The following is a 14,690-nucleotide window of genomic DNA, read 5'->3' as shown; positions in this document are numbered from 1 at the left end:
TTGTTTTCCTTCACCTGGCTTGCTCTGGATAGCAGCTACTTGCTGATTACTCTATTGCAAGCATGTCAAACTCGCACATGCGGCCCACAATGAATATTTTTGCGGCCCAGCCAATATAATGATATGTAAGAAACATTTTAATAAGAATTTCGTAACTTAATTTTTACAATATCCTGTTATACATAATTATTAATAACGAACTACAACGTTCGCTAATGACTGATTACTATAATGGGGTTGCATTCATTTCCCTTATGCGCCTTATGCACAGGCACACCATTTCTCTCCACTAATACTAGCAGCAAATATTTTAGCAGCCAATTGCCACGTCATTAGTCTTGGACTGACTTGTTTGCTGCACATAACAGGGAATATTTCACTTTCAGGGAACGAGAAAAATAGGTTATTTGCGTTATGCTTATTAATTTGTGCAGTTATTCAGTGTCTGGTAAGTTAATGTTCAAGAAAAGATGTTAAATTTTATTAAAATGTTCTATTATTTTATGTTAACAATTACTCATTTATTTCAGCCCTTTGTATTCAGCATGTCTCTATTGAAATAAACCTATGTTTCTATGAAAATTGAAGCGTTTGTTTTTTGTGGCCCACATAAATTTAACCCTTCTTTATTTGGCTCCTGTTAGTCTTGAGTTTGATATGCTTGCTCTCTCTATCTAAATTGGCTCACAGATTTGTGTGATCTTATAACCTAAAAGCAGGCATACACTTTTTGCTCTATCCGTGAATAACATTTCCTCTCAAACACATAATCCACATGTTGATATTTATATTTCACTCTTACCATTCCCTAACATTACCCTTTTAGACTGAAATAAGAAAGTGTGTCAATGATAACCGCAAATATTTGTGGCTTTCTCCAGATAATTAGGTGCATGAAATGTGGGTTTCCAGGTGCATTAGAGAACATACAAAATGCTGGCTGGACACCAAAAGGTCATGTTCGATTGAGTTAGGAGAAAATTGGAATAAACCAAACATTAATGGACATGCTGCATATAAATTCTAAAATCGCTTCAACAAACAACAAGTGTTGGCGAGGATGTGGGGAAAAGGGAACCCCTATTCACTGTTGGTGGGAATACAGATTTGTATTAAAAAAATTAAAAATGGAACTGCCTCATGGCCCAGGGATTCCACTTCTGGGAATATATCCTAAGAATCCAGAAACACTAATTGAAAAAAAATGTATGTACCCTATGTTCATTGCAGGATTATTTGGAAGCAGCCCAAGTATCCATCAGTAGATGAGTGAATAAAAAAGCTGTGGAACGTTTACACAATGGAATGCTACTTGGCTGTAAAAAGGAAATCTTACCCTTTGTGACAGCATGGATGGACCCGGAGAATATTATACTAAGTGAAATAAGCCCGTCAGAGAAAGACAAGTGTCATATGATTTCACTCATATATGGAATCTAATGAATAAAACAAACTAACAAACAGAATACTGTAGAAAGAGACTCATAGATAGAGAAAAGACTAACAGCTGTCAGAGGGAATAAGGGTTGCAGGGCTGGGTGAAAAAGGTGAAAGGATTAAGCAAAAAAACAACAACACACAAAGAAACCAAAAAACAAACAAAAAACAAAAAAAGACCCAAACCATGAAACTGTTATTTCACTTTAAAAAGAAAAATAATTATTTAAAATCATTGTACACCCATTAACTATTACTCTGTGGTCCTTTTCATAAGTTGACAGGCAGTGCTTGGGGGACACCTGTTTTTCTTGGGATGCCATGTGTGCAACTGATCTCAGAAGTGGTCTGGAGGAATTCCTTTCAGTTAAGACCTACTCCATTTACTATATCCTTGATACAGGTTATGATCGGCAACTTTTAGGCATCTGGTCAACCTCTAGCCAAGCAGAAGATGGTGCCTGCCTAACCATCCTCACCCAACACAAACAGGTTGCAGAGGCAGGCCAAGAGCACACACCTTCCTCTTTACTTCCCCTTCTGCTCTGGTCTTTATTTTTCTCTTTCCCAGAAAATCATTTCTCAGCCCCATTTAGTTCTCCAGTGGTTTCTTAGCCTTCCAAACCTCTGCTCTAAAACATCCTCGTGCAGTTCTCAAAAATTGATTTGGACGAAGCCTTTTGGAAAGGAACCTGCCTGGTCTGTGGAATTAAGCTGTTTTCACTTACGTGTAATCCAGCTTTAAGTGTGCATCAGGGAAGCTTCAGACACTGCCAAGGCTGGTGTCCTATGCTGCTATCAGAGATGCTCAATTTCTGCACAACTTTAAAAACTGAAGGAAAATCTGCTTCTCCCTGTTTATAATATAGTTTGTTGTCTTTCTAAGCCATGTTTGTTTTTTGTTGAAAAGTTTAGGGCAATGATGAAAATCTTTGTACTTTGGAGAAAGACGAAGTATGTTGGTGAAAACATAAGTGGTTCCCCTTGATACATTTTTCTGGAAGGAGGCATTAATATATGTAGAATGTATTAGCTTTTATGAGAGCTACGAGTATGCACTCTCCTTGGGTTAAAGCCTGAACTGCCTATGTGCTATTGAGATATGTGTCTTTTGGAACCCATATAATTATAATGATAACAAGAATGTAGCTAATATTTATTGAGAGGGCACTTCCAGAGCTGGTATCTGAGCCCAGCCAGTCTAACTCTAGAGTCTACACTCTCATCAACCACTCTGTTCCATTGCCTCTTGGGGGGGAAAGATCTTGTCCTTGTTACTGACATAAAACATGTTTGTATATGGAAGGAATTTTAGGGCCAAGTTTCAAAGACTTGATTGTGACCATGTCACACAAGCAAAGAAATATTTATAAATAAAAACCCGGGTGACTCCTGGCAGGACTTGAAACTGTAATGTTCCAAAGCATTTCTGGATGCACCATCTACCTAAAGGAACCATTATTTGGATTGCATTCTTTTTGGACTCTATTCAGCCCTCCCTAGTAGTTAATCAACATTTCCAGCTTGCAGAGGTACCACTGTGAGCAGGAGTGCAAAGGCTGCTATTATTCTTGACATAGAAAGCAGAATAATAAAGGCAGACAAATCAGATTTGAGTGACAGGGGTAAAGATTAGGGCTCCAAAGAGAAACCCTTATGTAGAAAAGAATGAAAGAGTTGGTAGGCAGTATGTGGCAGCAATCTGCTCTACGATGCAGAGATAAAGACACCACTACCAGAGGGACCGTTGGTCCTTGATCCCTGAGACAGGTTGTACAGCAATATTGCATGAAGAGCTGGGAAGAGGCGCACAAGAAAGTGTTTGTAGCCGTGGAAGAGGGGAACGTGACAGATGTTCACACCACAAGAGCCTCCTGCTGGCTGAGTCACCGAGCATTCATCAGGCCTGTCTCCAAAGAGAACCCTCGTAAACCCATCCGAGTACGTGCTCATGCTGTAAAGAGGGGAACAGAGAGAAGGCAATCAAGGAGAACAAAAAAAGAATGGCACCCTTCCGAATGGAGGGCTTTGGTGACCCAAAGGATCTGGCTGCCTTCTGTCAAGGAGAAGAAAAGTGAAGGGAAATGCCTATATTCACATGCTTCAGGGGCCCCTGCCAGAGAAATAAACGCTTGCATTAGTCTCTATCTTCTTTAATTAAGCTTCTCCCACCATACAAGTGAGGTCTCTTTTATTTAAGAAAAAAGAGAATAATCTAATAAGTGATAAAATAGAGATAAGTTGACTCCCTAGACATAACTCAGTGCAGGCAATCTCAATTTTTTAATGGCAGCGTGGGGCATTACATCAGGAAATTCCCAGGAGCATCCTTCTGAGTGAGAAGGCAAGAAAAAGAAGTAACTTGCAATGACCAGTTAATATAATAATAATAATAATAATAACAACTTGCTAACTGTTTGCTGCCTTGACAAACTTGTCCAAAGTAGTGTCCGTGTGTGATAAAGGAACCTGGTCATGAGAGTCAAGAAGGTATGCTTCAGGGATCACCTTTCACCTGCTAAATGGGGTAGGGATGGGGAGAAAAATAGCCTGAAGTAGTTCCAAAAGCTGGTGTTGTGGCAAATTCACAAATTAGTAAGGGGTGGTTATTTATACAGATACCAGTGCTATGTAATTCCTGAGGTCACGGCTGTATTCCTGACTCTTTACTCAGCCAGTCACTTGGTGGTGCACGGAAATATTTGTTTAATTTTGGATGAACTAGGCCTGAAAGATATGGCTTTGCTTCGCAAGGGTCTATGGTGCTGGAGGCCTGGGGAAGCCGGCACCAGGGGAGCCACATGGGTACTTAGCTACAGCTCTACCCTTTCAAAGCCTGACCCTGGAAGAAAGATGTGACCTCATTTTTCCTCGCTGTTGAACAAAAGGCCCCTTAGGAGACCAGAAACACATGGCGTTCTCCTAGGTTGAACATTGCATGCACTCTATTAAATATGTATGTTAGTCCATACAGTTTGCAAATACTTTTGTGTACATGATTCATTTGAGCTTATATAGATGAAGATCACTTAAATCAATCTGTGCTTTAAGTTTCAACTGTTTCAAAGACAAAACAGGCGAGTTGGGCTTAAAGATTCTGACATTTCTACCAGCTTAAAAAGATTTTATACTTTTCTACTTCCAATGAGGAACACCTATAAAGTACTATTAAAGATTTAAAAAGTATTTGTTTTAAGACAGTCTAAAACTGGGTGCCTGCTTAACATCAGACCATTCATCTTCAAATCATTCTCTATTAATTTAGGTTCCATTACTCGATGGATATATTCCAAACAAGGCATCTATAACAGCATAGGTGGACGTTAACTAATGTGATCTATTTTTAGTTTTATCTTTCATTTATGTATTTATTTTTTCAATCCTCACCCAAGGATGTTTTTCATTGGTTCTAGAGAGGAAGGAAGCGAGAGGAGAGAGAGGGGAACAGAGAGAGAGAGAGATCAAATCAGGGTTCAAACCTGCAACCTGGGCATGTGCCCTGACTGGGAATCAAACCCGAGACCCCTCATTGTGTGGGACAACGCTGCAACCAACTGAGTTATACCGATCAGGGCAATTTTTGGATTTATCTTTTAACCTGCGACCTGACTTTAAACATTCCCACCAGTAATGAGCAAGTTTATTAAGAGCACAGGGATGAGAGATGTCTATGATCTGACCTTCTAGCTTTTTGGCCAGTATCTTCTACAATTAATTTGGTGAAGAGAAACTATTCTTTCAAAGGAAGTTTGTGGGTAAGTTGTTAATTGCAACTGTTCATTTTTTCCTTGGGAAAGTAGAGATGGAGAGTGAAATGCAGGCAGGCCCTGCATGGAGATCTTGGCACTGTTATTTGGAATATCTAGACCTCATGAGGGTCGCTGTTTGCCTATGTATATAAAACATACTTCCTCACAGCCTCCCTATTTAAATTTGGACCCTAGAGAATACTCCACTTGACCGGGCAATAGTTTTAAATCAACCTCAAATAGCATCGAGTAAGTGAATCCAAACATAACCTCCACACCCTGACAATGTGGGGACAACATAGCCGGGAAGAGCAATGCCAGCTGACCCAGAATCTGTACGTGAGGAGTGAGCTGCACTGGAGCTTGGAGGAATAAAAACAAAAGTTGTTTATGGAAGGCTTAGCTTTTGATTTAAAAAACATTTTTTTCTTCCAATTCTACTGAGAAATAATTTCAAGTGTTCACCTCCATCTGGAGGCCAACATGCAGGAGACAAAAGCTGCTTTATAAAGTATGGAGAACTTCTATAGATGTTCTGACACGTCTTGGCTGCAGGCATGACGTGCTGAGGAAAGTGTGTCTTATTCTAAGCATGTTATTTACTGCTTCAGAGGCCTGAAGGGGAATTTTGAGCTATGAAAATATAAACCATATTTATCTCTCTGAAAACCCTTATGAAAAGTGTTCATACCACACAGAGTATGTGGAAGAAGCAGAAGAAAAACAGATGAACAGCAAACAGAAGGAAGTCACTTGAGCAAAGGTGCAGCTCCTGTGCGGGAGGGGAGGATCTGGAGCCATTTCCACTATAAACCTTCACTCTGCATTGTTATTATCTTCACGTAAAAGTTTGCTTCTAGCTCAAAGTCCCTAGAGAAAGTGTCTTTTAGGTTTCTCTTTTTCAAATTATCAGCAAATTATAATTATGAACAAATAAAACTGATTACATAAGGTGTATATGGGGTGGTGGTGGGGATAAGCACGAAGAGGTAGGTCAGTGCGGAGATAAGCGTTTAGTTTAACAAGATGGACTATCTCCAAAAACCGTGCTTTGATTTACTGACATGTCTAAGGAAATTATGTTAGTGAGAATAGGAGCTGACTAGCCCTTAACTTAGAAAAGAAACAATCACAGGTGCTGGTGATGACAATCCTCAAATTCATGCAGGTGGTAGATGCTTTGTTGGGCCAACATGAGATAACCTTCTTGCCAAGTTGGAATATTCTACTGCTTAATTGGTGTCTGGCCCACAGTAACTCCCGATTCATTCATTCATTCATTCATTCATTCATTCATTCACTCATTCATTCACTCATTCTTGTATTCTCATTCAGCATCTGCTTCTAGCCAGCTCTCTACCACGCAGTTGGTAGGTACTTGTTGAATCCATGAACGTGCTCTGGGGCATTTTTCTGGTGTGAGGTCATGAGGCAACATTCTGCCCAGGCATCTCCCTCTTTAGCTGGTCTGTGACACAAAATGTCCTTGCGAGGCTGAGGGCAGTTATGTTTGATGGACAGTGACATTTCTCATTGTAAACAACTAGCTGTATCTGGTTTTCCATATCAGTCCCTGTGGCCTATGCCAGTGCGACCTGAAGTCCTGAGACATGCCACTGAGCACCCAGAGTCTCTGAGCATAACAGATGTAACTTTAACTCTGCATTGTTAACAACCACGCATGGTTCTCTTCTTGAGTATAGTGCCTTGGGTATAGTCCATTTCATCTTTTCTTTTGTCTGAATTGTGCTAACTTGACAGGGCTGGCTACTGGATTGGAACTCTGAGCTTAGCCTTGATCTTCCCACGTAAGGTCTCTTTTTGTGCAGTCCAGGGCTAATGGGTCTCCACACAGGTGCTCAGACACCTGTGTGGGAACAGGGAGACCCTGGATGGTCTGTGTCATATTTGAGGACATTTAAGACAATTTTAATTAAAAGGTATTTTCAGATATGACTGTATCATAGAAAATTTGCTTCTTTGAGAAGCATAACTTAGAAGGGAAGAGGTTACACTATAGATTCGTTTTATTAAAGACTAACCATGAGATTTTGAGGGGTGTGCTTTGTAAAGCCCGTGAAAGAGGCAGCATGCAATGCATGGGAAGGAGCATAAGCTCTGAGCTTCTTCTCAGGGGGAGAAGCATGTCATCATGCCTTACTAGCATCCCCGTCCGCACACTGCAGCACACAGCTACATGTGAGTTCTGTTTCCAACCCCTGCTTCTCTCCTCATGGGTCTCAATTCTGATACTCATGAAATGAGATGAGTAATAACAAAGTAGTCAGAGGATAGAAAATACATTCCATTGGTTATAGCACAAAGCCTAGTACACAATAGGCACTTAATATTTCTTGAATGAACAGACAAATAAAAATGCTGAGTTTCAGAAAGAAAAGTATTATATCAACCCAAATTACTAATATGGAAAGAAAATATATTTATCACTTTTTATTAAATGAGAAGGAAACATACTTAAAATCAACAGTTTTTGACACTATAATATATTCATATTAGAAAACATGTTTAGTCATATGCAACCTAGATTATTAAATAAAATAAAACCTACAACTGCCCTGCTATTATTGTCTGACTTATTCATTTCTCACCCAGATTTTTCTGTGATTACTCCCTATTATCTTAGTTTCCAGTTTCTATCCAGGATAATTCCGCACTAATTAATCTACTTAAAGCACTGTTTTCATCCCTTGTCTCCCTGCCTTTCATTAAATAACACCCCTATTCAAAGCCTCTTAAGTGTCCTCACTTTACCTCGCAGTCCTTTGTTCTTAGCCCCGCTAGCTCAGGGTTTTTATCTGGGTGGCCAGATTTTTCAGGCTGGGTTTTATTAATTCTGTGAGTGCCTAAACAGCTATGTAAAATTGTGTGTACATGTGAATTTTTCCAGAGAGAAAATCCATTTCAACAAGTGATTTAGGAAACTCAAGAAGCCACAGAGGTGAAGACCTTTGCTCTCTCACACCTTCTGTGGGGGCGGTGCTCCTCCCAAACCTCAGCAGTCCTCCCATTCGCTAGTCCTCTGATAAGGGAACTCATCCTTCAAGGCCGCTGAAGTCTTGCTCTGCCTCCTTCCTCCCATCCCCCACCACGTCCTCTACCCCTTCTTCGGCTCCTGGGTACCCCAGCCAAGTGCTGGGGCATTACCACCTGACTATGATATGCCCTCCAGATTTCATGGTTTATGGCTGCTCCCCCTGAAGGAGTTACAGGGAAGTTCCTCGGGCAGGATCCTCCGTTATTTGTGTGTCCAACCCACAGATGAACTTAGACGTGAGGAAGAGGGACTCTGTGCTCGGCAGGCCCTGCCCATCACAGACTTACTGAGTTCCTTCCACAACAACCTGGCACCATCTCTTCTGAGTTCTTTAAAGGGGGAGTCTTGAAGACAGTTTTAAAATAAAAGTAAACAATAATAAAAAGAACACTTCTGCAGGGCCCCCTCGTTTGCACACCATGTGGATGGCAGGCGTTCGCCCAAATCATTTTGGAGTGGTTCTAAATGTGTTCCTCCAGCTTAAGGCCCGCACAGGCTTCTGTGGGCTATCCGGGTACCTTTACATTGTGAAATATAGTAAGTTCTGGGCAGTCCTACCCAGTTGTGTACTCATCTGCCCCTCACAGTGAGCTGTGCTTTTGAAATCCTAAGTCTGCCCTGGCTCTGAGTGTGGAAATGGAGTAACAGACGTGCTTCCTCTCCTTTGATCCCTGGTGCGCCTAATCATAAATCCTGTATGCTACAGTTGTATTAATGGCTGGTCAGGCAGATGTGATGAAGTGAATACTGGGTCATCAAAGTGTTAGCCACCAGACGGAATACAATTAAATTGAGGGGAAATAGGAAGAACATACTAAAAAAAGCCACAGATCTGGCTTGAATGTGGTCCCTTCAATTTGCAGAAACATTACCATTATCATCAAAGGTCAGAGTCAGTTGCTGGTAGAAAAATCAATAAAGCTGAGGGAGGGGAAGAGACTAAATAGATAAATTCATGACATGACCTCTATACTGAAGGAACTTGTTGAAAATCTATGTATTTCCAACTCTTGGGAATAAAAGTGGTTGTCAGTTTCATGGGTTCCTGCTATGAATAGGTTTTAAAGAATTACATCAGTGCAAAATAGAGGGGGAAAAAAGGGAGCAGAGATTGAAACATTGCATTTGTCTGGTAGTCTTTATCACTCATTTTGTTGGATTCTTAGGTGTTTGTGTTTTTATTTGAATGAAGGTGATCCATGTGCATGTTCTACCTCTCCCTTCCAATTACTGCAGATGATCAGAAATCTTTATCACTGGCAATCTGAGAACACAGTTACTAGTAAACTTGTAGCATAGTATACAGGTATACCTTGTTTTACTGTCCTTTGTGTTATTGTATTTTGCAGATGGCATGTTTTTTACAAATTCAAAGTTTGGGGCAGCCCTGAGTCAAGCAAGTCTATTTATTGGCCCTATTTTTATTTTTTTGCATTATTTTTCCAATAGCATTTGCTCACTTTATGTCTGTGTCACGTTTTTGGAATTCTCTCAGTATTTTAAACTTTCTAATTATTATATTTTTATGGTTATCTATGATCAGTGATCTTTGATGTTAATATTGTAATTTGGGGAACCATCATCATCATCATCATTGGAACTTGAAGATGTGACTGAACTGCTATAATCTCATGATAAAACTTTAATGAAAGAGGAGTTACTTCTTATGGATGAGCAAAGAAACTGGTTTTCTGAGATGGAATCTACCAGTGAACATGCCATGAAAATGGTTATAATGACATCAATGGATTCAGAATATTACATACATTTAGTTGATAAATCACAGAAGAGTTTGAAGGGATGGCTACCATATTGGACAGCACAGATAGAGACAATTTCAACCACTGCAGAAAGTCTACTGGACAGTATTGGAAGAAATGCTCTCTGGCTACAACGGCCTTTTCTCCTATTCTGTGACTCTTTAACTGAACCTGGCCTCCTTCCCTCTCCTTGCAGTCCACTGGACACCTATGACCCCCTGCAACCAAGCCTAGACCTTCCAACCATGATTTTCTTGGCATCCTTGACTCCCCTGCTTCTTGACTTTCTGTGTACAGCCTCCTGCTAATTCCTAATCATTGGCAGGTCACATCCTTTTGATTGTCCTGCTCTTGCTTATTGGGTATAATGAATTACTGGAAACAATCATAAAATAATAAAATGGAGAGAACGTATGCTCTTTAACCCTAACTAGGTCCTCTCTGCTTCTTAGCACTTCTTCAATTCATTTTTATTGACTCATTAATTCATCCTTTATGATACCTTGTTCCTGAAACCTCAGAATTCTCATGGTCCTCATTCTCCACAGATGACTTGCCTCATTATTGGTGGGGAACATGATAAAAAAAAACCAGGCCATGAACTTCCTCAACATGTTCCTATAGCTTTATTTCAGTTTTCCTTTAGCCAAACTGATCCACCATCTGCTTTCCACCCACTAGCACACATTTCTTGAATTCAGATCTTAGCTCATGATATCTCTGCCCTTTAGAAGTTCTCCCAGTCTCACCTCTGCCACAATGCTGTTTTCAGATCATTACATCTGATCTAAAATATATTTTCTTCTCCAAGTTCCCCTAACATTTTCTCTGTACTTCTCACACAAGTTTTTAATTGATTGTGGACGTACTAATATATAGGCATTTCACATCTTCCCCACTAAACTGCAAGTAGTTTGAGAAAGAGAGCTTGCTGGAGTCAGCTTGCATCTCTGGTGGCAACTGACACAGGTCTTTGCACAGAGGGTGTTCAGTACATATATGTTTAATGAATACATATATTTTCAGATGTCAGATTAATTCCTAAGGTAGAGAGATTTAATCCAGTAATGAATGATGAATATAATTCTTATAATGATCTCAATATTAAATTCTAACTAAACGATTACATACCAGAACTTCTGCTGATAAAACAAGGTGTATGTGTTGGTGACTAGAACTGGAATAAATGGTGCTATAGCAATGTGCAAATATCTGAGGGAGGGTGAAGTAGGTACACAATGATACAGAATGGGCAAATAACTGAAGAAAGACATTAAAGCTGAAATAAACTTACCTTGGGTAGCAATATAATGATTGGGTCGATGATAGCCCTAAAAATAAATGAGAAAGAATATTTCACAAACCTAAAATTAATAAGCACAGAGGTCACATGCTAAGTTTGCCAAAATGAATGCATCCACAAATACCAACAGCTGCATCACTTGAAAGTTAAATTATCAGACTAAGTGCCATTGAGTTCCTCTTAATAAACAAAGGTGCATCAAATACTACAATTCTGATGCTTGCAGAGGGGGTGTGAGTAACTGAATTGCACACTGGCTGTGAGATGATAGATGAGCAATAAACACCAACAACTTATGGATTCTCCAAAATAACATGACCATGACTCTTAGTAGAGTGAAAATAGGCTGAGAATGTACAATAGAATTTCATTTATGGTTGGGCATTATTGGCAATGTGCCAAGGCTTTAACACATATTCTGTTATATTGGTATAGGCAGTTATATCAATAGTAATACTAACCATCATTCTTAAACACTGCTAATACCATGACATGACGCTGTAGCAGAGACCAGGAATTTAAAGAGGCAGCAATTAGATAAGACCCCCTTCCTTTCACTGTGACCCTATATGAAGGGGAAAGATGAAAATGGAGACCACATAAAGAAGGGGGCAAAGAACACTGTAGAATCAATATCTGGGAAAGATAAAGTCAACTTAGAGAAAATTACACACAAGAAACATAATGTCACCACGGCCCTTAATACTTTCCATCTCTGTCCCCTGAAATGACCTAAAATACTGCACCCAAAGCCACATGGAAAACAGAGTGAGGAAACTTAAAGAGGAAATATGGATTTTTTTTTAAGACAACTTAAATGCATATCTGTTAGATTGTTTTGCTCTTAAAAACAGGTTGAACAACAAAATAACATAAAACAAAAGCAAACACATTCTTTTGTACAACTGACCTGCTATGGGTTTCAAACATAGAATCATGGCAAAGATTAAATATGATTATTTAGATGACCCCTCACTTCTTGCTAGCTGATAAACTCCACACGGCAAGATCCTGGTCTGATTCATTTGCTCTATATGTCGGTACTAGCAAGGCGCTAGGAGATAGGAGGAACTCATTTGTTAAACTGAAATAATCCATACAGTCCATTAATGACCTATATTGCTAAACACAATGGCCATTTTTCAATCCTCATCTAAGTGATCTATCAGCAGCATGAACGCAATTAATCCCCTTGAAATACTTTCTTTGTTGGCTTCCAGGATAGAACACTCTCCTGGTCTTCCTACTCCCTCCCTAGCTACCCTTCCTTATTCATTTGTTGCTTCCTCCCCTTCACCTTGATGTGATGTAGATGTGCCCAGTTCTTAAGACTCTTTCCTCTGTTTACACTCCTTGTTGATCTCATTCAGTCTCATGGGCTTCAATACTATCTGTGCTACGTCAGTCTCATGGGCTTCAATACTATGTTTTTAATACCATGGATGAGTCATGCATTCTTACTTCCAGTCTTGGCCTTTCTCCTGAAATCCTGATGTGATATCAATTGCCTACTTTACATCTCCACTTGGATGTTTAACATTTATTTAAAACTTAAAATTGGACTCATGTCCTACCTACCTCCTACCTGAATCTGCTCCATTCACAGTCTTCTTCTCAGATAATTGTAACTCCATTTCTTGAAGGCATTCTGACCCCTTTCTTCTTCCTACACCCCATAGCCAATGTGCCAGCAAATCCATTGTCTCTATTTTCAGTATAAATCCATCATCTGACCATTTCTCACCCTCCAGTGCCACCACTTGGCCCAGGCATCATCTCTCTCTCTGATTGCTTCCACAGCCATCTAACAGGTCTCCTTGCTTCTACTCTCGTCCATCTGCAGTTCATCCTATTCACAGCTGCCAGATCATGTCATTCCTCCATTCAAATCCCTCTTATGACTGCCCATCTCATAGTAAAACCCAAAGTGCTTATGGCTGTTTCTATCACCTGGCCCCACGACCTCTCTCATCTCATCACCTACGACTCTCTTTCCCTTCACAACATTCTACCAACACTCACCAACCTGTTTTTCTTCAAATTCGCCAGGCATCCTCCATATCAAGACCTTTTCACAGCTGTTTCTCAGCCTGGAATGCTCTTCCCCCAGACATCTACATGCTCAGTCTCTCATTTTCCTTTGCTCAAATGTACTTCCTCAGTGGAGCTGACTCCAGCCGCTCTATTCAAAATTGCAATCCATCTCTGCTGGTCTCCTTATTCCCCCTTTATGGCTTTTGTTTTCTACACGGCACATACTACCATCAGAATAACTGACTTATTCCATTTATTGGCTCTTTCTCTCAATTGGCTCATCAGCTCCATTAGGTTAGAGGTTTGCTTTTCATTTTGGTATGAGTTGTTCATAGTTATATCTCCAGTATCTAAAACAGTGACTGGCATGTAATAGGTGCTCAATAAAATCCTACTGACTAAATGAATAAAGAGGCCCTGAATACTGACTCTTTTCTATGTTACAATTAAAACTAATTAATCTGGTAGTTTCACTACTTTTATGTCTTTCTTCCTCTGTATTGCTACCCACCCATTTTTTTTTTAAAGCTTAGTTCAAATTACCTCCATTACAATGCCTAATCTGATCACATTTACATCTTCAGTCAGATTCAACAAACACTTCTTAAGTGCTTGCAATATTTCTGGCATGTCCCATGTGCAAGGAATGCAAAGCTGAGTAAGACATTGTCCCTGTGCTCAGGGATTGTAGAAGCTGGAATTGGAGTATGAAGAAGATTCCCTTCGAATACCCCAAAAGAAGGAGTGTTATAGAGAAGAGGTTTCTTCATCTTCTAAATTGAGAGGCTTCAGGGAGAAAATAACAGGTCTTGCATACCTCTCAGTACTCATGTAAGATACTCACTAAATATTTTACTGAACAACAGAATAAGTGCAATGCATTTTACTAAAAAAAATCTAACTGGGGTTGAGTATGTTTTTAGTTATTATCAAAATAATATAGGGGCCTTCATTTGAAGAATGAAATATGAATTATTTTTCAAATAATCCCACCCCATACACTAATCTATAACCAAACTGTCATCCCTTTCCCAGTAACACTAAAAAGAACATTCTTTCCTAAAAAAAAAATTTTTATTGACTTTAGAGAGGAAGGGAGAGGGAGAGACAGATAGAAACATCAATGATGAGAGAGAATCACTGATCGGCTGCCTCTTGCATGCTGCTCACCTGGGACCGAGCCCCCAACCTGGGCTTGTGCCCTGACAAGGAATTGAACCATGACCTCTTGGTTCATAGGTTGATGCTCAACCACTGGGCCACACAGGCTGGGCTAAAAATAACATTCTTATAGTTATTTTTAGGTAACTCTTAGAGATTGTAATACTAGGACTTTTAATAGCATCTGAGTA

The 14,690-nt window shown here is 39.8% G+C and overlaps 1 protein-coding gene across 1 annotated transcript in view; it reads right to left on the bottom strand.

The window, feature by feature from the left end:
* PTPRM (protein tyrosine phosphatase receptor type M) overlaps positions 1–14,690 on the bottom strand; it is a 482,851-nt gene that overhangs the window by 61,354 nt on the left and 406,807 nt on the right. The window contains exon 21 of the mRNA XM_081097861.1: positions 11,296–11,332. Within this exon, the coding sequence (XP_080953987.1) occupies positions 11,296–11,332 (37 nt within the window). The remainder of the gene's footprint in view (positions 1–11,295; positions 11,333–14,690) is intronic.

This window comes from Myotis nattereri (genome assembly GCF_964212035.1).
Source record: "Myotis nattereri genome assembly, chromosome: 8".
Lineage (NCBI taxonomy): Eukaryota > Metazoa > Chordata > Mammalia > Chiroptera > Vespertilionidae > Myotis > Myotis nattereri.
The sequence above is the reverse complement of the archived record's forward strand: the minus strand, read 5'-3'. Positions and strand labels throughout refer to the sequence as shown.